Source organism: Camellia sinensis, chromosome 2, assembly GCF_055761805.1.
Source record: "Camellia sinensis isolate YWXY chromosome 2, ASM5576180v1, whole genome shotgun sequence".
Taxonomy (NCBI): domain Eukaryota; kingdom Viridiplantae; phylum Streptophyta; class Magnoliopsida; order Ericales; family Theaceae; genus Camellia; species Camellia sinensis.
Window position 1 is genome coordinate 144,703,601 of NC_138962.1, and position 25,130 is coordinate 144,728,730.

At 35.4% G+C, this 25,130-nt stretch overlaps 1 protein-coding gene and 1 long non-coding RNA gene across 7 annotated transcripts in view; one reads left to right on the plus strand and one right to left on the minus strand.

Moving 5' to 3' along the window:
• Positions 1-2,204: 2,204 nt before the first annotated feature.
• Positions 2,205-25,130, minus strand: part of LOC114298819 (F-box family protein with WD40/YVTN repeat doamin) — a 46,819-nt gene continuing 23,893 nt past the window's right edge. For 3 of the 6 annotated variants that reach the window (XM_028243449.2, XM_082915732.1, XM_028243450.2), the window contains 5 exons: positions 22,399-22,502; positions 19,544-19,633; positions 9,554-9,693; positions 6,165-6,249; positions 2,205-2,805 (listed from right to left, as the gene is read on the minus strand). In XM_028243449.2, the coding sequence (XP_028099250.2) occupies positions 2,436-2,805; positions 6,165-6,249; positions 9,554-9,693; positions 19,544-19,633; positions 22,399-22,502 (789 nt within the window). In that variant the 3' untranslated portion in view covers positions 2,205-2,435. The remainder of the gene's footprint in view (positions 2,806-6,164; positions 6,250-9,553; positions 9,694-19,543; positions 19,634-22,398; positions 22,503-25,130) is intronic. The other 3 variants (XM_082915728.1, XM_082915731.1, XM_082915730.1) reach the window with 1 other exon arrangement.
• Positions 9,578-21,914, plus strand: LOC145820354 (uncharacterized). The gene is made up of 2 exons (XR_014361674.1): positions 9,578-9,713; positions 20,661-21,914. It is a non-coding gene; the product is annotated as an uncharacterized LOC145820354 (long non-coding RNA).

A 25,130-nucleotide genomic window follows, 5' to 3' on the forward strand; every position in this document is an offset into this window, starting at 1 on the left:
AGTAACAAATTAAGCTTGTCAATAGCTTCTTATTTTTTTATGTTATCGCAACATGTAATTAGCTTGTCAATACTACATATAATCATATTTTTTACCTCATTTTCTCAATCAAAAATACAAGTGGGTGGGTTCCCTTATACATTTATGAGTATGGGTCCTATTGTTTTGTATCTAAAAGTGACTTTATGTATAACATTATTTTATAATAATATATTTTTTATGTCATATGACAGCTGACATGGTATTTTCTATTTAATTTTGAACATAAATTAGCTTTAAGAGTAAATTGATAAAAAAAATATCTTGAAACATGAATGTCCGAAATAAAAAAATAAAAAACATAGTCAAACATATGGGAACAAAGTTTAATTTACCCAAAGTTTGCAGTCGTCTAATATTTTAGAGGTCAAATTTTTAACCAAAATACACTAAGACATAACTAACATTTCAATGCTTTTTAATTTTAAATTATTTTGAAAACTTAGAAAATTTAATAACTTTTTATTCAAATTTAAGTTTTTCATAAATCTATAATTTTAGAAATTAACCGTCAATATCTATTAGATAAGACCTACAATGAATATAATTTTTTTTATTTAAAAAATACGCAATTGTTACAGAATTGTTATCCTCAAATAATGAGTCTATTTATGCCTAAACGTCAATAAATTTTTCATTATGCGGACAGCAAATTTCAATTGAGTTCTTAAAGTTGCAAAATTGGTGTACATGAGCCACTCTTTCTTTATAAATAAATAAATACATAATTTTTACAAAAATTGCTATCCTCAAACAATGAGTCAATTGAACATTATTTATGCAATTTTTCATTATAATTAGTGAAATTTACAACTGACTGCAAATTTCAATTGAGTTCTTGGAGTTGCAAAATTAGTGTACATGAGCCACTCTTTTTTATAAAATTTAAAAATAAAAAAAAATTAAAAAAAATAAAAAAAACAGGTACATTTTACAAAAATTGCTATCCTCAAACAATGAGTTGAACATTATTTATACCTAAAACGTCAGCGAATTTTTCATTATAGTTATTGAAATTTTATAACTGGTTACAAATTTCAATTGAGTTCTTAGAGTTGCAAAATTGGTGTGCATGAGCCACTTTCTTTTTTTATTTTTATTTTATATATTTTTTTAACTCAAGTTTTACGAAAATCGCTCTCCTCAAACTATGAATTAGTTAAACATTATTTATGCCTAAAGGTCAGTGAGTTTTTCATTATAGTAAGTAAAATTTTACAAGCAAATTTCATCTTAGAGTTGCAAAATTGCTGTACATGGGCCACTTTTTTTTTCTTTTCTTTTTTTTTTTTTTTAAAAAAAAAAAACATAATTTTTACAAAAATTGCTATCCTCAAACAATGAATAAGTTGAACATTATTTATGCCTAAACGTTAGTGAATTTTTCATTATAGTTAGTGAAATTTTTTACAGAAATTGCTATCCTTAAACAATTAATCAGTTGAACATTATTTATGCCTAAATGTCAATGAATTTTTCATTATAGTTAGTGAAATTTTACAACTGCAAATTTCTATTGAGTTCTTAGAGCTGCAAATTAGTGTACATGAACCACTCTACAACCATGAAAATCTTACAAATATAACCCTTTTGAAGATGATCTAGAACGAATCTACTGGGGCTGAAAATGAAATATTTTTATAATTGAATAGGTCAAAATATACAGATTCATAGATGAGAAAAATAAAATAATATTAGCTAATAGTTGAAGTGTCTTCGTATGAAATAACCCTGACACTCAAGGATGCAATTCACTACCAAAAACAATTGAAGCAATATAACAGCAAATAAAAGCAGCTGCCTCATCGGGAAATGACTGAAGCATATCTTCATTTGCTATTTTGATCAAGAATGAATGCTCAGCCCAAGAGGAGAGCCTTTCAAATCGAACTAATTTCTCTATGGCTGATAACTGGTGAATAAATACAGGTTCCAGGCCACACAACTGTTAGCAACAATCAAAATATGAAATAATGCCTCAAATAGAAAGTACTTTGTATTCCTACCAAAGAGATCCAATGCAAAAAACAACTGAGTCAATTGATGGAATGAAATAGAAAGACACATTTATTCACTTACCATCAATTGTGACAAAAGCTGTAAAAACAATTCATTCTAGAAAAAATCACTAAGCTACACCTCCCCCTAATGCCTTGAAGGCAAGATGAATAATCTGAATTTTATTGATCTAGTGTTGAAAAGATCATAATAAATAGGTAAGAGTACAACACATACATAAATATGAAATACATCAAACTACTTTGAAAACTAACAATCACTTAAATGTTGTGGGAAACCATCATGCTTCTACAATGTCTGAACCTATTTTTGTTATTCCCATATTTTGTTCAACACTTCAAAGATCAAAATATCTGCTTTAGAAAAGAAACATTCGGTTATCTGTTGAATTTCCATACTCTGATATATTTCTCATTGTGTATTGTGACGACCTTTTGCATTCCAACAGCCAAGCATCTTACAGAAGGTCGAGAAGTTTTAGGAATGAGATCAATGCGAGTATCTTCTGAGAGCCTTCTTGCTTTCTTTACTTCGATGACTCCATATGAATCTCTCGAGGAATTTGATATGCTGCTGCTGCTTTCATTCATAATGCACCTTGAAAAAACCTCACCTGAATCCTGGTCCAAGAATCGTAACACACCATCTATTCCACCCACAACTAATGTTGATTTGTCACTTCGCAAGTGATGCATAGAATATATAACATTTGGACTCACTCGGGTATTCCATAAAGTCCTCATTGTCCTGCAATATAACAGAATAAGATCATATATGTTCTAGATTATGATTAGGTCTTCCAAAATAAAATCAAAAAAGAACTTCCAAGAAAAAAAAATGCCATCAATTTTTTTCTTAGATTTTCTAAAATCAACCTATATTTGATTCTATAGCACTGGCGCCTTTGTGTTCTTTTGTGTCCCATCATGGTTCACAATCAACCAATCAGTAGCAGATAATTCTACTGATTTAAGTCTTTGTAGTTCTACAAAAAATTTATTCACAAACCCATGGTATGACAAGAAAACATATAGTTGTGTTAACCAGATAATTAAAAGTACAAAAGGTAGCCAGCTGATGGCATTTTGTGGTTGATTCAACCAATCACAAGCTGGCAGATTTACTGGTTTTAATTTTTGAATTCTACAAATAGTTGATTCAATAAGCTTAAATATGATGAGCTAAAATATAGCTAATTATAAGTAACTTTTGTCTTCCTGATTATTTTTATGACAATAAATCCTGAAATTACACCTACATCAACAAAAAGCGCCTCAAATGTCTCACTTTCCATACAACTTTTATTTCTCTCTGCTAGTCTTTCTGTCAATGTGCTGCTTACAAACTCCCAAAGAACCACACACCGCCCCACAACTCTCTGTCTCTCTCTCTCTGAGCCAGGATTTGAATTAAATAATTATTAAAACGAATAAATCACTTAATAGATAAGCTATGAAATAATGAGAACAATCTAAATGTATTCAAGCAACTTGAACTTCAATGATGCACCATAATATGTGTTGGTTATTAGTAAGAAGGGTATTATCATAATCTTTTACATAAGAATAAATATTAAAAGAACAGAAAGGGAACCTTGGTTCTCTCTCTCTCTCTCTCTCTCTCTCTCATGTTGGTGCCTCTCTTCTCTCTTCTCTCCTCTTTTTTCATTAATTCTTCAATATGAAGGGTCCAGCTAAATTAAGTACCACAAAATGCCAAAAAATTGTAATCCCAATACTATTTTCACATATCCCAAAACACTTCACAAATTTCAATACAATTTTTACACACTTCTTCAACACTAACAACAGTTGTAACTTGTAAGGCTGTTTTTAGCATTTTCCATATATGAATGGTAATGAATTACATATCACAGTGTAAAACGTGTATATCATACAATTTTTTAAACTAAATCACCACAATGGTCCATAATTTTTCTCACCACAATAATTTGTAATATTTTAATGTTCATAACACAATCACAATAAGAAAAAGTAATACTTAATTATTTTATAGTAAAAAAATCCTTTTAGGAGATTAGGTGTATTTAAATATAGTATATAAATAATAATATAAGAAAATTAGAGGGGCCAAGTATAATCACATTGTATAAACTTCATAAAACATACCCAAAATATAACAATGTTATGTGAAACTTAGCAGGCCCTTCTCTCTGTCTCTTTCTCAATTTTCTGGCTCACATTTCCCAGTAGCCCCTGCTACTACAGGATTACATGACTCTATCCTAAATTGACATTCTCACATGCACTGCATGTGCACTGCCTTCTAGTAATGCTCAAACAGTGCTTATGCTGTTTCCTTGTGGAGTACCATTTGTGGTGGCGGACCCAGAAATTGCTATTTAGATTTTGGAGGGACCAAAATATTATCCTTTCATAAATATTCAAAATTGCATGGAACTAACCCAATTTTTCCAAAGTATGATCATATTTTATGTTTAATTAATTTTGTTGAAGGTTCTCATTTTCAATCAATTTGTCGTAGCACGAAGATAAATCCAAGTGTTAAGCTAAAGCTCAAGAACTTTTTTCTATTAATACCTTTTTTCTATTATTAGAATCTTACGATTCGCGATTTGATTCACGATTCGATTCGCAATTTTTGCAAAATCGATACGAATCTATGGATGAATCTATTTTGGAAGTGAATCTCTAGTGAATCATGTGATTCACAATCGATTCAGAATTTGATTCACTTTTTAAGATTCATGCAATTTTTGAAATTATTGTCTTCGACATATTTTCGACTTTTTTTTTCTCCATCTTTTTAGTGAAAATGACATAATACAGCTTCTAATAGCATTTAATACCAAAACAACCAACATATATACATGATTTGTTGTTATTTTAGTGATCATGGAGTTTTTAATAGAATCTAATTAGATTCAGTCAAACCCAACATATTTTTAACCTTTTTTCTCATTTTTTTCCCCTTTAAAAAAGCATAATATATCTTCTAAAGATGTTCAAGATTAAAGTTACACTAGAATTATCTAGGGTAAATTATAAATACACCCCTTGAGGTTTGCTTAAAATATAGATTGCCCCCTGTGGTTTGAAAAATTACAAATACCCCCTTATTATAATTTTTTATTTAACAGAATTAACTAAAAAAATGAAATTCATAATTGCTATCCTATACAATAATAAAATTACCTAAATTGTTAATTGAAACATATTTTTAACGTCATTAAAAATTGTTCATTGACTTGATAATTTATTAATAAAATGAGCGATTTACTATGAAATTAGAAACCTCAGGGGGTAGAATGTAATTTTCAAAACTATATGGGGCAATTCGTATTTTAATCAAAAATCAAGGGGTGTATTTGTAATTTACCCAATTATCTATTACTATTTTATTAAATTGAATATAATTGAATATTACATGTGTGAGGTCAGTAATACCTATTAAAATGTTTTAGGTTTTAAAATAAAAGTTTTGAAATAATTGTTTCTTGTTATTTGCTGACTGTTACTTAAAAATGTATATATGCTTATTGTCCAAATATTAATATCGTTATTAATTATTATTACTTTGAAAATTGATAGTTTGTCTATTTGGCTATTATCTTTATTAAGAATGGTTAATAAGAAATATCTATTAAAAACATAAATAAATAAATAAGGTAAGATGGTAATCTTACAAAGGAACTTTGGTTAATTTTTTGGCCATCAAATTACGTGATTATCATTTAAAATAACATTTTCATTTATTTAAGTCTAAATATTTCATATTCATAAGATATATTTAATATTTAAATGTGTAGATATAAGTTTTTAAGTAATTTAGAAAAATGACCGAATCTTTACGATTCGCGATTCAATTCAATTCGCGATTTGGTACGAGGCTATTTCGATTCATGATACGAATTCCGATTTGACAACTATGATACCTTTACTTAAGCCACTGCCTCAAGTTTCAGTTATTACCAAAAATATGCATTACTGTCAGGTTACATATGAGAGAGAATGCAATAGGATGTTGTAGCTTATTTAGCATGAGTTCATGTGATATGATGGACTCAACCAATAAGAGAACTGAAATCGATGAAATGATACAGTGTCTTAACAAGTTTGGCATACCTAAGGTCCCAACAAGATACATATCCTGCAGTTGATCCAGCAAAGACTAAATGTGAACTAGGGTTGAAACACAAGGTCCTTACGCCTGTCATGAGATAAGAAACACGTTCTTGTTCTGTTAACTGCAAGATACAATGCCACAACAAATTCTAGAGAGAGAGAGAAGAAAAATCTAGCAACTGCAAAATATCAAATGAAAGCAGTATACTAAAGAAATACACCATATTAAAATGCAAATTGTTAAAAACCTTTTACCTTTTCACAGTATGAAGAATACTCAATTTAACAAGGACAAAAGTGTATATGATCAAAATTTCAGAGAGCCATTCATTAAATTAAAATACATAAAAGGTAACCAATAAATCATAGTCCTTACGCAATTCCATTCGAGGAACATGTTAGTAGTGCCCTTACTGGTGCCAGAGATAGAAAAAATCATTGTTCAACATGCACAGACATGTCTCTAATACTAAGTCAAAAAGGAAAATGAAAAGATAAGTCAAAATGTAGCTCAAAATGAGTAATTGCATGGTTTCTCTTATTTCCATATTAACCACCATCTCTATACTGCTACAGTAACTTTAACTTTATTTACTAGGAAGACACGATTATCAAACATCTGGGTGTCTTCCTGCTAATGATTAATGAATATGTTTAGTTGACATTAGCTGGATCAGGGTGACAGCACATTTTCAGTTCATGATTAAGACCTCAGTTGTGGGTTTTCAGACGAGAGAAAAAGGGCTAAAATGTTGCGACATTCAGCTGGCACAGTTGCTTGTATGAAATGTCTTATTGATAAAAACTCTCTTCAAGTTCGAAGCATTACCTTAAAAAGAATTCAGGATAAAACCCATTTCTTTTCCTCCCAACATGTTTCTTTTTCCAAAGAGTAAAAGTCAGGGGCAGAGCCAGGACTCCTTCACTGGGGGGGCCTGATGGGGCAAATTTCTCCAGACAGATGGTAGGTCAGACAGGGTTTTAATAGATTAAATAATTATTAAAACATTATTTAATATAGGCCAATTAACCTAGTCGAAAATTTTAGGAGAGGAGTCTCAATATAGACATGTTACTCACTTCTCATAAGTCTATGTAATTATTTGAATATTAATCAATGTTCTTAGGCTCATAAAGCTTCACAAGTGGTTCAATTAAAAAACTATAGGAAACCACATAAAAAATCAATCTCTTTTCTCTAACAAAATTTAATTGCTTTTAGCAAATGTTTTTTCTGTTTGTTTAATATGATTTTACAAAAATAAAAAAGTAGACTATATTTCTTATTTATTAAATTATTAGAAGTTGTTTTTAATACGTGATTACTAATGGCTTCTTAATAGGAGGCCAAATTAACTTTTTGGAGACCATTATATGAGACATTAAATTTCAAAGGACAACCCTATGTTACCTAGAACGTGGACAATTCTAGTATGTGGAACGGAAACAAGAGCACGGTACACTACATGTTCTAAATTGTGGTATGATAGGGATAACTTGTATAGTTTACACTAAGAATTTAAGGTACTTCTAGTCTAGAGCAATTTATTTTAACTAGGCATTCAATAAAATGTGGTTATTTTCAAAATTAATCATGTAGCAACACAATTTTATGAGCATTGTGACCTATTTATGACGTTTTGTTATGTCAAAACCTCACTCACCTTATATTTTAGTTCATTATATTTGATAAAAGGAAATATATTGAAAAAAAAAACTTTTGGGATTGTTTTGGATCGATAAACTTTAGGTTGTGTTTGAATCATTGATTTGGGTATGGGGTTAGAAAGGGAAAGAGAAAAGGTGAGTAAAATGTGATGCCCATTTGGGAAGTGGCTTTTTGGTTAAATTATGAGATGAAAAAATCAATCAGTGTATTTGGTTTGAGTTTTGGAATTAAGTTTTTTGAAAACTGAGTTTTTTAGTTTTCGTGTTTTTTTTGTTTTTAGTGAATGTTTTTAAAATTTTAAACAATTTTTTTACTTTTTTAGATGCACCTTACTTAAGATATATCTAAAAAGTAAAAAAATTGTGAAAAAATATTTTTAAAAATTAATAAATAAATAAAAATACAAAAAATGTACTGAATTCTTGTATTTTTTTTTGTATTTTTGGTATTTAGTGAATTTTTAAAAGGTCCTTTTCATTTTTTTTTTAATTTTTAGGTATATATATGTTAGGTATGTCTAAAAATTTTAAAAATTGCTCAAAATATTAAAAAAATTCAGTAAAAACAAAAAAAAACACGGAAAATAAAAAAGTAGAATTTTCTGAAAAGTGTTTTTGAAAAATGATAACCAAGCATACTGAATATGTTTGGAAAGGGCTTTTTGACTTTTTACGAAGAGAAGTACAAACAGTAGAGTGAATGGGAAGGAATTTTTTACTTTCTTGTAGGAATTGAAAATTTGTTTGCTTTTTGACTTTTTTAATATCTTTTTGGCTAAAATATTGAGTTACCAAATGATCCCGAAATATAAGATAAATTTTTTTTCCATTTCCCTTTCCCTGTTTAAATTCCTATCCAAATCCATGATCGAAACACAATGTTACCATTTTGGAATGGAGTGCACATATTTTGGAACGTGCAATCCAAATCGTAATTCGCTAGACTATCAACGCTTTCTGGTAACACTGGGACAACCTTCTGTACAAAGTGGTCTTTCCAAATTTTTGGGAATGCCAGATTTTTTTTTTTTTTTTTTTTTTTTTTGGGGGGGGGGGGGGGGGGGGGGTGGTTTGTTTCACAAATATAAAAATGGGTTTTCAAAAAATGTATTGTCCCCCTGGCCACAATTTTGAGTGGTTGGGTAGTTAGAAGTCACTTAAGCTGATTGAACAGCTCCCTGATTGCAAGAGTGAAATTCAACTTTCACAAGTGTTCCCTAGGTAATCTTGGACTGTAAAAAAGTGAAGGCATCTTTAGGAATGAAGCAGGAGATACTGCTTTTTTGTTCTCAATTTAGCAGGGTGGGGCTTCCCAAACAATGCTAAGAAGAGAATTTTCGGCTCTCCTCATCAAAGCAGGTATTCAATAGTTTCCTGGGTTGGTTAATGAGCATGGTTGCCATTGAATCATCCCAGTGAGGAGTCATTTAATCCCTCTTTAGGTCCTTGTAGGGGTAGGGAGTTTGAGTTAGCCTTCACATTCTTTTTCCTCGGCTGGTGCAATGAGTTGTATATCCTTTCAGTTTTTATGAAGGGTTCATCATCCTCCCCACCTTTTTTCTGTCCTGGTTGTACTCATGCAATTCCTTAGTGTTCTCATCGAAATGCATACAAGCACAGGCACATGTGTCTAGAGGTGTATATTTGAAACAAACTACAAGTATAGCCAGAAATGCAATGATGATTAGATGTATATTACTAGAGAAGGGATATCATACAACCTCCAGAATTGGTTGACCTTAATGCAGCTACCCGCTGATCAGAGGAAAGATCTGACAGCGACACACTACCAAGAGAGGAACCGCAGACAATCAATTGATCATCACTTAAACCTAAGCATGTCACAGGGCCAGCATGCATCCTGCAAACAAGAACACCAAGGTACATAAAATTACCATGTAATACATAAATAATTTGCTTTCCACCCATTGTTTCAACAACATTTAAGAATACAGCAAAAAATAAATTTTCATTACGTAGTAATGTCATAGAGAAGCCAGGTTGCCATTGGGCAGAAAAAACTAACTGCATGGGCTTAAACTTTTACTTCTCATCTGGTGTCATGTATAAACTGACTACATGGGTACGTGTAGAGGATGAGTATCTAAACCCTGTATGAAAATTAGATACTTGGAACCTCTTATATCTCATGATGTAAGAAGTAGCTCATAATTGACAGGGACGAATGCTTTCTAGCTTCTCACATGGATAGGACATAAAAGTTCACTTTTTGCACTAAAATGATAACAACATCCTCCAATAAAATGCTATGCAAAATACATGTATTTAAAGGCACAAAACATGTCTATGTACCTAATCCAACTTTTGGTAAATATCCCTGTATCCTAAGGTTGAGGTTGGAGTTGGGAAGAACCAACATCTAGACAGATGCACACCAATGCCTATACCTATACTTAACCTAAGCCCATGTAACAGAGCTCCCTACAGAGAAAACTAACTCAGTAGGAGAATGTAAACAACTATTCCTATTTCTTGAAAATTTGCAGTCATGAGAAAATACCATAACCATTTAAGTACATTGAGCTTAGTAACACTATTATTAGTTCTGCCTCTTGTTGGAAAAACAGTGCTATATGTACTACTGTAATTGTAAAACAAACTAAACAACACAGGAAATCAGAAACTGTTCTACAAAATCAAAACAGTGTAGAAACAAAACAGTGACAAACAGAATGTGAAACTGTTTTTATTAAACAGAAACAGAAAATTACAAAAACTGTAAACTTACAAAACTTGGATAAACGGAATGATCAAGGCTAGCGTATGACATTATGTCCTTAAGACAGAATTCGTCTCTCACACTAGTGCTTACAAACTTCTTGGATGTCTACCTCCCAGGATACAATGATCGTTACACACAGGGAAGCAGCACTGTATCTGTGTGCCTTGCGAACCAAAACTGTGATTGAACTATCTCTCACAAACTCTACTGATAGTATGATTGCCAATACAAAACTGGTGAAAATGTGAGTGATGGATGGATGGTGTTTATAGAGTTGTTCGTGGCTGTTCTCGACAGCCATGAAGGCAACAAATGCATCCAATTGCAAACCAATCTATCTGTTGGAGCAAAATTTTAAATATTAAATAAATAAATTGTCCAAAAAATAAATACCGGTATAGGGTCAGATCTGATCCATTTTTCAATAACCCAATCTGGCTTGGCTCGGTGTCACACACCGGCTGTGCGGAAGCCTTGTCAAGAGATAAGCAAGTGTGTGTGGCGCTAGTTAACTCTCCTCACTAGTCCGCCAATAAAGCTCGAAGTGTTTGCAAAGACAAACAACCACAATTTAAGTTAGTTTATGAGCCACTAGGTTGGAGACAAGCCACAAATTAGCAAGCAACAAGCTAAATTTAAAGCAAGCAACACTAGAAAAGCTTTGCACAATTTAAAGGTGAAATAAACTTTTCATTGATCAAAAGAAGGCATTACAATAGTTGAACAATGCACCAAAAGTGCTACAAGAGTTGCCTTACCATTGGCTAGGTTGGGGTACTTTAAAGGCACAAGCATAGTTGTTAAATCGGGATTCGTATCGTGAATCGAAATGACCTCGTACCGAATCGCGAATCGAATCGAATCGTGAATCGTAAAGATTCGGTCATTTTTTCTAAATTACTTAAAACATATATCTACACATTTAGATGTTAAATATATCTTATGAATATAAAATATTTAGACTTAAATTTATGAAAATATTATTTTGAATGATAATCACATAGTTTAATAGGTAAAAAGGTAAAAAGGTAACAAAGGTTCCTATGTAAGATCATCATCTTACCTTTTTTTTCTTTTTTAGATATGTCTTATCAACCATTCTTAATAAAAAAATAATAACCAAATAGACAAACTATCAATTTCTAAAGCAATAATAATTAACGATATTGATATTTGGACAATAAGTATACATACTTTTCTAAGTAACAGTGAGCAAATAATAAGAAAGAATTATTTAGAATCTTTTATTTTAAAACCTAAGACATTTTAAAAGATATAACTGATCTCAGCAATAGATAATTCATAGTTTAACTTTAATTTTAAACATCATTAGAAGATATATTATGATTTTTTAAAGGAAAAAAAATGAGAAGAAAGGTTAAAAATATGTTGGGTCTGATTAAATCTGATTGGACCCTATTAAAAACTCCATAATTACTAAAATAACAACAAATCATGTATATACGTTAGTTATTTTGGTATTAAACACTACTAGAAGTTGTATTATGTAATTTTCACCAAAAAGATGGACAAAAAAAGAGACGAAATATGTCAGACACAATAATTTCAAAAATTGCATGAATCGTAAAAAGTGAATCGAATCGTGAATCGATTGTGAATCGTACGATTCACTAGAGATTCACTTCCAAAATAGATTCACCCATAGATTCGTATCGATTTTACAAAAATTGTGAATCGAATCGTGAATCGAATCGCGAATCGTAAGATTCTGATAACAGAGGGCACAAGTGGTTTGGTTCAACACTTGGGTACCCCCTCCTTAATATAGCTTGTTAAGCCATTTCTTAGTTGGCAAGAGGAAACATCCATTATATTTGAGGAATGATAATATATTTTTAAAAATTCTACAAAAAAAGAAAAATTACAATACTTGAATCCAAAACACCTTTAATATTAAGGTATTTAAATAAAAATTTACAAGGCAAAAAGACTACATTTGACCCTCCAAAAGTTGGCCTAAAGTTCCTGCTGGGCTTCTTGTTGGCCTGGGCTGCTTCATGGCATGCCATGGGCTGTCTTACACCATGCCTTGGGCCTTGGCTTGCACTTGCACCAACAACTTCCCGGGCATGTTTTTGGCTCTCCAAAGGGCACAAATGAGTGTGGCATCACGATGCTGACCCTTGGATGGGCGCACCTTGATAGTCTCCTCCACTTGAACGGTCGACGCCCTCGACGACTTTGCCCAATAAGCATCAATCTCGTATTGAAAAGCCAACAAATCCGCCTCCCTTTCCCAGCTGATTTCTTCATCTCCAAGGTCTCTCCATTTTATCAAGTATTGCCTTTGTTTCTTCTTGGAAACCATTTTCACCCGATTAGCCAAGATAGATTCAACAAACTTTTTCCTTGCTTTGGCTGTGATGGTTTGGCATTTCAGCTCATTTCGGGTTGAATCTTCATTGCTTGGAAAATAAGGCTTCAAATAACTCACATAGAAAACCGGGTGCACTTTTAGCCAAGATAGAGCATCTATCTTATAAGCACACTTGCCAATTCTCTTCAGAATAATGAACGGTCCCTCATATTTGCACACTAGCCTTTTGTCTCTTCCCCTCATGAACTTGCATTGCTCAGGATTGAGTTTGACAAGAACTTGATCCCCAACTCTAAACTCATGTAGCCTCCTCTTTTCATCATTCCATTTCTTCATTTTACTTGCTACTTTTTCGAGATAGGCACAAGTAATGTCATGGTTTCTCTTCCATTCCTTGGCAAATTGGTAAGCCCTGGGTGACTTTCCTTCATAAGGTCCATCCACTGTGTGGGGCAACAGTAGCTGTTGTCCATTCACTGTCTCAAAAGCACTCTTGCCCGTAGAGCTACTCTTTTGAGAGTTGAAGCATAACTGTGCTACATCAAGAAGTTGCACCCAATTTCGTTGATTAGCATTGACAAAGTGGCGCAAATACTCCTTGAGCATACAATTAAAGCATTCGGTTTGCACATCCGTCTCCAGATGATAGCTTGATGAAGTATTAAGTTGTGACCCAAGAAGCTTGAATAACTCTGTCCAGAAGTTGCCAACGAAACGCGAATCTTGGTCACTAACAATACTTTTAGGCACACCCCAATATTTAACAATGTGCTTGAAGAAGAGTTGGGCGGTCTCCTCCGGTGAAACATACTTTCGGGCAGCTACAAATGTGGCATACTTGGAAAATCGGTCCACAATAGTCAAGATAGTCCTGATATCTCCCACTTTAGGTAGTCCAGTGATGAAGTCAAGTGATACACTTTTCCACGGACATTTAGGCACGAGCAAAGGTTCAAGCAAGCCTGCTTTCTTCTTATGTTCAGCCTTGTCTTGCTGGCAAGTGAGACAAGTGCGGTCATATTCTTCCATATCATCACGCATCTGAGGCCAATAATATCCTTGCTTCACCAAGGCCAATGTTCACTCCCAACCCGGATGTCCTATCCAAAGTGTATCATGGCACTCCCTTAGAAGTGTCTTTCTCAAATCACCAGCCCTGGGTATAAAGACACGGTTGCCTAATGCCATTAGTAGTCCATCTTGCACCCAAAATTGGCGAGTATTGTCTATTTTGACAAGGTTCATAAGATTCTCTACCATAGTATTCTTGTCTAGATAAGGCTTGATTTTCTCCTTGATGCTGGTTGAAATAGAAGTGAACATACATGTTGGCACACGGCAAGCTCCGCCTTCCTACTTAGTGCATCTGCAACATGGTTGGTGGCACCAGCCTTGTATTCTAAGGCAAAATCAAACTCTGTCAGCTTCTCTTGCCACCGTGCTTGTCGTGCGCTTAGCTTGGGCTGTGTTAAGAAATAGCTAACCATTGTGTTGTTAGTCTTTGCAACAAACCGTGAGCCCAAGATGTAGTGCCTCCAATGCACTATTGCAAGCAACTGTTTCTCATGAGCCGGATATCTCCGTTCGGCATCATTGAGCTTCTTACTCTCATAGGCAATTGACCATCCTGCAAAAAAAACACTACCTAAAGCAAAATCAGATGCATCAGTTTGCATCTCAAAAGCTTTACCTAAGTCAGGTAGAGCAATAACAAGGTCTTTAGACATAGCTTCTTTCAAGGCCTAAAAGGCTTGTTGACACTCTTCCACCCAAACTTATGGCTTGCCCTTCTTTAGTAACTCTATCAATGGGGAAGCTAGTCTTGAGTAGCCTTCAGCAAACTTGCGATAATAATTAGCCGACCCAAGGAAAGACTGCAACTCTGAGACATTAGTGGGTGGCTGCCACTCTTGAATAGTCTTAACCTTCTCTTGGTCCATTTTGATGCATCCATACTCAACAATGTGCCCTAGGAACTTAATCCTCTCTTGGGCAAAAGAACACTTCTCTAGCTTGACATAAAGTTTGTGCTCCCTCAACTTGGACAATGCTTTCCTGAGATGTTCCACGTGCTCTTCTAGAGTGAGCTATAAATTACAATGTTGTCTAAGTATACTACCACGAATTGGTCTAAGTACTCTTGAAAAACTTCATTCATCAAGGTGCAAAATGTTGCTGGGGTATTGGTCAAGCCAAATGACATGACTAGGAACTCATAGGAACCATAGCGAGTAACACATGTAGTTTTGGGCCCGTCCCCCTCAGCAATTCTTACTTAATAGTACCCCGATCGAAGATCTAACTTTGTAAAATAACTCGCTTTGCTCAATTGATCAAATGAATCTGTAATTAGAGGAAGGGGATACTTGTTCTTGATGGTCAGCTTGTTGAGTGCCCGATAATCCACACATAAGCAAAGACTACCGTCATACTTTTTTTAAAACAAGACAGATGCACCAAATGGGGCCTTTGATGACCTAATGAAGCCTGCTTCCGATAACTCCATAAGTTGCTTCCTTAGTTCATTCAACGCAGGAATAGCCATTCTATACGGTGCACGAACTGGTGGCTTTGCCGCTGGCACCAACTCAATAGCATGATCCACACCCCGGCATGGAGGCAACTCCTTAGGCAACTGTTCAAGCATAACATCTGCAAATTACCTTAAGACCTTGACTGCGGCTGGGATAGGAGTAGATTCAAGAGCTTCATTCAACTTCAATGCGACAACCCAAGTTTGTTCACCATGCCTAACACCCGCCTTGAGTTGCATAGTTGAGACAAATCGGTCACTGTTGGTGGTGGCCATAGCAGGAATAAGACATGGCTTGTCCCCCATGACACACTATTAGAACGTCTTTGTGCTTCTCAAGAAATCCAACCCAAGGATGGCTTGGAAGTCATCCATGGGTACTGCAATGAAATCTACTCTTCCTTCCCAAGTGCCAACCTTCAAATGAACAGATTTTGCAACCCCATATATAGGCTGCACTGCCGAGTTAACCGCCTTGATGCAGCTGCCATCCTTCTCTAAAGATAGCCCAAGTCTTTCAACTTCAGTTCCAGCAACAAAGTTGTGGATGACTTGCCTGATGATTTCCCACTATACATGGGTTTCTTCTCTTTGCCTTCATCTTTAGACTCCACAAGTTGTTTAGGCTCTGAATGCTTGCCCACTTTGCCACTCTTGGCATTCTTCTTAGGCCTCCCTATAGAAGCCTTCATCTCCATGGCATTCATCATATGAAAGGCTCCCACTCTAGAGCTAGCTGCCTTAGAACCCTTGCCACTTCGCCTAGACTACACGTCTTCTTCCTTGCTATCATCGTCACTTGGTTGAGAGACATGGTCAGGCACTGCTGCTAGAGCATTCAAGGTACGCTTTTGTGGACATTCAGATAACCGATGTGGCCCATTGCATAAGAAACAAGAGATAGGGCATTTTGCTTTGCTTGTAGAGAACTGTTGAGCTGCTTTTGCCTTGTCACCATAGCTCTTCTGTTGCCATTGTCCTCCACCCGAATGGCTTTTGGATGTAGAAGTGTTGGCTCCCCCACTCTTAGGTTTGCCATGGCCTTGGGACTTTCCACCTCCCCTACTCTTGCGCGGGGAACCACCGTCCCGTTGCTTAGGTTCGGTGTAATCCGTAAGGCACTCAGCTATTACTTGTGCATGGGATAAATCTTACACTCTTTGCCTTTGGAGTTCAACTCTGGCCCATGGCTTCAATCCCTCAAGAAAGAAGAAGAGCTTGTCTTTCTCTAACATGTCTTTGATGTCTAGCATAAGCCTAGAGAATTGTTTTACATAATCTCTTATAGTGCCAGTGTGCTTGAGATTCCGCAAAGCACGCCGGGCATTATACTCAACATTTTCAGGGAAGAACTAGAGCTTAAGTTTGTGCTTAAGCTACTCCCAAGTCTCAATTGTGTATAAGTCGCGTTGCATCTCATCATGTTTAGTCCGTCACCACAACTTGGCATCACCGGACAAATACATTGTGGCCATAGAAATCCTAATCTCCTCAACTTCGGCTTTCACATCTTTGAAATATTGCTCCATATCGAAGAGAAAGTTGTCTAACTCCTTGGCATCTTGGGCGCCACCGTAGGCACAGGGCTTGGGCACACGCACCCTGGGGAATTCCATGCCACCACCAAGTGCGTTGCCAAAGGCACGGGTAAGAACACCAACCCGGCCACTAAGATCTTCAATCTCTAGCTTGAGTTTAGTGACAACATCCTCCCAATCTTGCACTTGAGTAAGGCCATGAGTTTGCTCAAGATCATGAACCCGTTGCTCAAGGTTGGCTAATGAAACTGCCAAGGGATCCATATTGTCCATACACTGCTCCAAGAGCTCAATTCTCTCCCTTTGCGTGGGTTGTCGGTTGCCAAGAGCATCCATTTAGAAAGCCAAGAATAGAGAAAGCCAAATAAACTAGACTCAGATACCAACTGTCAGACACCAACTGTGCGGAAGCCTTGTCAAGAGATAAGCAAGTGTGTGTGGCACTAGTTAACTGTCTTCACTAGCCCGCCAATAAAGCTCAAAGTGTTTGCAAAGACAAGCAACCACAATATAAGTTAGTTTATGAGCCACTAGGTTGGAGACAAACCACAAATTAGCATACAACAAGCTAAATTTAAAGCAAGCAATACTAGAAAAGCTTTGCACAATTTAAAGGCGAAATAAACTTTTCTTTGATCAAAAGAAGGCATTACAATAGTTGAACAATGCACCAAAAGTGCCACAAGAGTTGCCTTACCATTGACTAGGTTGGGGTACTTTAAAGGCACAAATACTTTGATTCAACACTTTGGTACCCCCTCCTTAATATAGCTTGTTAAGCTATTTCCTAGTTGACAAGAGGAAACATCCACTATGTTTGAGGAGTCATAATAGATTTTTAAAAATTCTACAAAAAGAGAAAAATTACAATATTTGGACCCAAAACACCTTTAATACTAAGGTATTTATATAAAAATTTACAAAGCAAAAAGACTACATTTGACCCTCCAAAAGTTGGCCTAAAGTGGCTGCTGGGCTAGTTGTTGGCATGGGCTGCTTCATGGCATGCTGTGGGCTGTCTTGCACCATACCTTGGGCCTTGGCTTGCACTTGCACCAACAACTTCTTGGGCATGTTTTTGGCTCTCCAAAGGGCACAAATGAGTGTGGCATCAAGGTGTTGACCCTTGGATGGGCGCACCTTGACACTCGGTTAGGGCAGCGGCGCACGCATGCGTGTAGTTCAAACCTACTTTGGCTAGGTCTTCCCCCTTACATAAAACTTGGGTGCCCCTTAGAGTCCAAACCCAAGTCTTAAGACCATATAAACACGACAAAATTTTCCTATAAAACTAGTGTGGGAAAGGCTAGCTTACCATTCTTCAACCAATATCAAATGGTGATTTTAGGAGTTAATTTCTCACTCACTCCTTGATGGTTTTGAGGAAACAAAAGATGGCGAACACATTACAACATGGACCCGTCATAAAAAATATGTCGGTCCCACCCTTATTTTGGCTCAAATACAACCAAAAAATTATGTATCAAAACCATTTTTCTAACACCTCTGACTTCCTGCCTCCTCACCACTTACCTCTACTCACCTATATGAAGATGCCAAGGAGTTCTACAAAAAAGTTACAACTTGAAAGGCAGAAAGTACATATCCCAAATACAAGTTAAATTGGTGAAAACACCTAGCCTTCTCAAATCAACCTTCTTTATTCTCTTATCTGCACTTAAGTATTGCCAACCACTTCAAAGAGCAATTGAATATATCTTTGAATGTTTCCACTTAGTTTTTTTTCTTCCCCTGGTGAATGGCTTGAGTGTGTGATTCATCATTTGTCCATCTGTAAGTGGTTTTGGATGTACTTTTATTCAGCAATCTTGCTAAACTATTAAGGTTTAAGTGATCTTACATAGTTTTACTTTTCAATCTCTCTAAAATAACAATCACATGCATTAATTGACAGATAAATGATTCGATGCAGATCCTTTAGGGAAGAAATAAAAATTGGGACATCTCTTCTGCCTTCTAAAGTTCACTTGATACAAATAATAGTTGTATTTCTTCCTTTTTCTTTTCTTTGTTTTTTTCCTTTTCTTTTTCCTTTTTCCTTTTCCATTTCTTCTTTGTTGTGGGAGGAGCATTACTTTCTCAAGTAACTCTCACAGCATTAAATCACAATAGTCCCAAAAGCTACATTGTAGCAAATGCTTTCAACAGGATGAAAAGAAAAGCGCTCTATTTTTTCCCCTTCTTATCTTGCAAAGACTTGTTGAACGGTATGAATAAAATGAGCAATTCTTTCCATTTGCCTAGTCAATAAAATACTAGCTTGAGAGAGAGAGAGAGAGAGAGAGATTTAACCAAGCTGGTGAAAAAAGACACGCACACAAATCTGTTTAACTTCAATTGGCTTCTTCAACAACTTAAAACCACTGATAAAATACTCTGAGAGAGAGAGAGATAACTAAGCTGGTGAAAAAAAACAAGCACACAAATCTGTTTAACTTCAATTGGCTTCTTCAACAACTTAAAACCACTGATAAAATACTGAGAAGGCCAAAAGAAACACAAATTATTATAAATAGTGCAATTTCATGGTATACATACTTAATGATTTGAGAACATTTCCGACTATACATGTCAAATAATCGAACTGTCCCATCCTCGCATCCAACCACAGCCTCTGGATCTACATAACTGCAGGAGAAAAAAAATAAAGAATAAAAAATAAAAGAAGAAGAAGAAGAAGAAGAAGAAGAAGAAGAAGAAAGTATATGTATGTGTCTATATATTGAAGACATTATTCTCTGTCGACAAAAGCATGTTTTGCCAAATAAAAACCTAATTCAAGTGCATGAGTTCATGTAGAAATGGAAAATATAAGGGCCTACAGGCATAGTTTTCATAAAACAGTTCAGTAATATGAGAACTGTGAAAATTTGAGAATATGGAGTTTTGGTCATTTTAGTGAAACAGAAAACAGAAGAAAAACAATTTTTAGTGTTTTCAAGTTGTTGTGTTTTCTGTTTTCTGCAGCCCTGAGAACAGAAAACAGTTTTTAAAAAACTCTGCCAAACACAACCTTCTACTAATTAGGGCTATGTGGATCAAGTGAACAAATTTTGTAAGTACTACATGTAATAATGAAAGTTGGTATTGTCATACAACATTATCACGGAAATAAATGGTAATCAACAATCATTTGACTGCAATTGTAGCCATAAAGGTCTAGGATAAGAGTTTCTAGGAATTAGGCCTCATTTGGCAAGTGCTTTTTTAGCCAAAAAGTCACTAAAAAAACCAAAAAGCCAACGACCCATACCAAAAAGTCAAAGATTCCCTTTTCTCTCTAATTTTTGCACATCTTTTCTCTCTAAGGTATCTAAAGTACTTAAAGTGCTGAAAAAGGCATACTATATCAAACCAGTTTGTCACCCAGTCTGAGACTGCCACCTTCACCAACACTGCAGCACCCCCACTGAATTACCACTATCACCACTGAAACCCAATACAGACAACCCCCCTGCCCAACATTTCCAAAGAAAAAAAATTCTCTTCCATCAATACCAGAACCATTAAATCATGAAAATGCATTACGTCACACCCACCCGTAACCCGTTTTAAGGTTACAAATCCATAATAACTAAGAAGTAAAATGGTGGCTGATATATAAAGATAGTGTTGTCCTGCTTTATGTTGATCTTTACATGGTGGCTTGTTGCAGAACATTTGGACCCTAATAATGTTAAGAATGCTGAGCTGAGGAAGGCATTGGAAGCTACAGCAGAGCAAAACTACTTGAAAGCATGTGATACACGTCACCATCATAGTAAAGGACTCTAAAGGTGAATAACACTTCAAGTCAGTCGCAAAACTTTCGATGTCATTTTGAAGTGTTGCTGCTTGCTCATATGTTTCCTGAAGCATCTAGAGGTTGGATGAGGAGGGCTTTGCTTCAATGCTCTACGACCCAAGAGGTTTTTCTAGTAATGGGGTAACCCAATTTCATATGTGGACATGGCAGCTTTTCGGGGATGTCTAGACAGAGGCGTTGCGGCTAGGAGATAAATGAAGACAGATTGTGATGTTGATGTTGAGGTGTTGCAATCTTCTACTCTCTCCCTATGTGGACGTACCAGAGTTTCTGGATTGTTGCTTGGCGGATTTGGGGAACACAGATATGGATCCTATGCCGGTGGCAAGTGATCTGAAAAGGTGGGATGACCATTATTGGGAAGTCCCAATGAGGGTGTAGGTTCTAGATGGTTAAGGTGCCTCCTACCTTTTAATGTTCCCATTGGGGGAGATAAACAGGATCTTATAGACGGAGTGGATCTTTGCAGGGCAACCTTTGATGCTCAACTAGTGGTCTCTAGTGGGGTGCTGTTAGGGACCAAGGTTGGCACCACAGGAGGATTCGGTTAAGGTTATGTCCTTGCCGGCTCACTTGTAGGAGGAAGTCTTCCAAGCTGTGGGGGATTCGTGTCAAGGCTATTTGGGGGTGGATGATGATACTGCATTGAGGAAGCACACTTGAGGGGGGCTTTCTTGTAAATCAAGGGGGATGTAGGATCCCGGTGTCGGCGAAGATCAGTTAGTGGTTTGACGTTTGTGGTTCCTCTTTGGACGGAGTAAGGCCCAAACATCAAGTTTCAGTGTTTACCAAGTGGGAAAAACACTACCAAAAATGAGACAATGAAGGTATGTGAAGGCTAGGGGACAAAGGTGCAAATGCAGTGGACACATGGCGGATTTTGAAGCAACAATTTATATTTTAACAAAGGTGTGGTACAACTGTTGATGGGTATAGAGATGGATAATCTGCTACATAGCTGATAAATTTTAACTCCAATCAAGGCCCGAGTCCAATTGGATCAGGGCAATGCCTTTATACCTATGGCCAATATCTTTGTTTAAACCCTTCGTTCAGCTTCACACTTAGTGGTATATACTTCTTGAATGATTACTAAACAGTTTATTAATTTTTGGCACTACTCCATCCAACCTTATAGTTCCAGCAATATTGACTTTCTGAATATGTTACATATTTTGTTAATCACTTTTCACTGCCTTACGGTAAGGTTTCAATCTTTTTTAATTTTCAGGAATTTTAGAAATATTTAGTTCATATTTGTGTGGGAAAATAAAATAGGAGATGTATAGTGTATATGGAGCTACATGAGATCTGCTGAGACAAGGGCAAAAACTGATATTAACATAATGATCAGCTCCAGTCTTTATGGTGAAAAAAAATTATGCAGTAAAAAATTTCTTCATGATAGCGCAAGTTCTGAAAAAGAGTACGTTAATCTTTACATCCTGGATTCTTCGCCAAGAGTTGTATATATTTTCAATGAAACATACGATGTCGGCTGCAAGAAAGGTTGGAGCCACCTAGTTTAATATATACTGATTTTAAACTCTAGCAATAATAAGATCAGGGTAATAATAACAAAACGAACCGCATACATAAACCCCTTGTAAATAGGCCTTCACGTGAGGAAAATATATTTCTTTTCCCATTTCGCCTCCATATGCATATACGAGTCCCAACCAAACCAACAACCTACAAAAAAAAATAATAAAGAAATCTAATTGTTATACAGTATGCACAGGTTCCAATTGAATTATTAAATAAATCCGTCCATAATACTACAACAGTCTAATCCTTCGAGTAGAGAGTTATTTTCATAAGCTAGTGATGTATGTGATGACACTGACATCAAAGAATGCTGGTTTAACTCCAAGGAACCAGTCTTCAAAGCATTAGGATAGTATTGTATGTTGTTCGTTGTTTCTCTTATAAGCAAATATTAAATTAAAAAAGGTTCCAATGGGGCACCACTCAATTACACAAGCAAACAAAAGAGGATCATCTACATCAGCTCAAGCCTCCATGACAGTTGAAAAGACCGTAAAAAAGCGACAAAAAATTGACCTATCCAATACTCTAAGCAATAACCTAGGGCAGCCATGCCAAGCCCCTCTACCTCCCATTCCAACCCCCTTTTCTCTACTATCATAATTGACGGTGCTAACAAAATTCTTTAACTCCCTTCCACTTCTAGATTCGCTTCCCCCACTCCTTGCAACCATAGCATCCATATTTTGGCCTCTTTTTTGCTTTGATTGTGTCACATGTCCACATTGAGCAAGAGACTCTAACCGTAATAAAACAAGGTGAATAAATCTTCACAAGACATTAGGAGTGTTTGATCTTTCATATTTTTGGGACTTCTTATTTATCAAATTTTTGTTTGGGATGTTTCTATTTTTGGGACTTCTTTTTTGCTTTGTTTGTTTGATCTTTTCTATTCATATTTTTGGGACTTCCTATTTTCTTGAGATACTAGTTGTTGAGTTTTAGGCGAATAGTTTCATTCTATTTGTATTTATTGTAATCATCTACTACATTACATGGAATCAGGTACGAGTCTCAGGTGCGGGTATGTATCTAAGGGTCGGACTCGGCAAATCTCTAAATGAGGGATACATAGGTACGTCTAAAAAGTATCCAAAATTAGATACAGGTACGTGGGTACGGCAAAACAAAGATATTAAATATATTTTTAAATAAATATTATGTATTTTTTCATAGAATTATAATAATTTGATATTATAAATTTTTATAGTAATATTACGTATTTTTATAATGATGTTACCACATATTGTGGTTAAAAAATATTTAAACCAAAAACGTGTAACATTACTAAAAAAGAATAACATTATTTCTAAATCACAAAATTGTTATAACTCTAAAAATAAAAAAGTAAAAATCTAATATTTAAAATAACAATATATAACATGTATTATAAAAATAAGGGCACATATATAGAATGCAAATAGTAGGTGCCAGCTGCCTCCGCAAGTTCCAACACACTTAAGTTATTATCTCTTTTTGATCTATTTTCCAGTCAAAGCAATAAACAACTATTTTCATATCAAACAACTAAAGGAGACCAAAGGGGAAGACAAAGGAACACCAAGAAAGATGAAAGGAGACCAAGCAAAAGTCATCAGAATGCACCAACGAAGCAAAAAATGTTGAAATAAGCCACCGGCGACTTCAACTCTACTTCAACCTTTCTGGTGACCTCAACCTTCAACTCTGATTCAACATTCCATGTTTCTTTTCCTTTCTCCTCAAATCAAGTTGTGAATTTTTGTATTTTGTTGGTTTGTTTCTTCTCATCTATGTTACCTTCTTCCTGTTCAAACCAAGAACAAGAGATAAATTTTGTAACAAAATATTACCCAAACAAAAATATTAGAACAACCAATCAGCCGTATCCGTTTGTATTTTGCCGTATTGCGGTCATATTCTATACCCATACCCGTACCCGTACCAGTGTTGTGTCGACATGGGTACCTCTAAAAAATCAACGAGTCCGTGTAACGTAGATCATCTAAGAGACTCAAATGATATGCAAAAAATCACCCAAAACTTAGTGTTGTTAGAGGATTAAGGTTTCCGTCAAAGTAAACCTATTTCCAATTTATCTAGATTCTAACACTCTTTCTAGTAACGAAGTTTTGTTCTTCTCCATCAAAAATAGATAGACCCAAAAACAAAAGCCTCAGCTTTGCAACATTCAAACGTAAGCATTTTGGTAATAGAGTCAACCGCCAAATCAAGTATCGGATTGAAAGCAACCTATGCGAGTATGGGATCTAATGAGTTGTGATTTGCAATCGTGTCATAGAAGGGAGGGTTGCTACCCGTAAGATAGAGTACACGAAGTCACCTAACTGGGAATGATGGGCCACTAGGACGTCAGCAACAAAGCGTGGTGGAATGTTATGATCCTACATCGGTTAACAAATCGGTTTTCAAGGGTGAGTTCTACCCAAGAGTTTGTACCATTGTAGAGAAATTTCTAAATGTGAAATATTTCAACACATTTTGAAATTCATGTTACAAATGTACACTATATAGTTTTTGGACCAAACAATGTTGATTATTTGATAACAAGCACCTATTTCTGATCTGTATTCTAGATCGTTAATTACACATTTTAATCCAAAAAACCTCTGATTAGTGAAGCACATAAAATTTGATAGAAGGAAAACTTAAGGAAAAGAAATATTTTTATTGAATTGCCAGGGTTTAAAACCCCTAAATATACAAGGTATAATTGTTGGACTTGAAACCTCTACCTATTGCTCGCCATTATATGTTTGTAGTGTAGGCTCT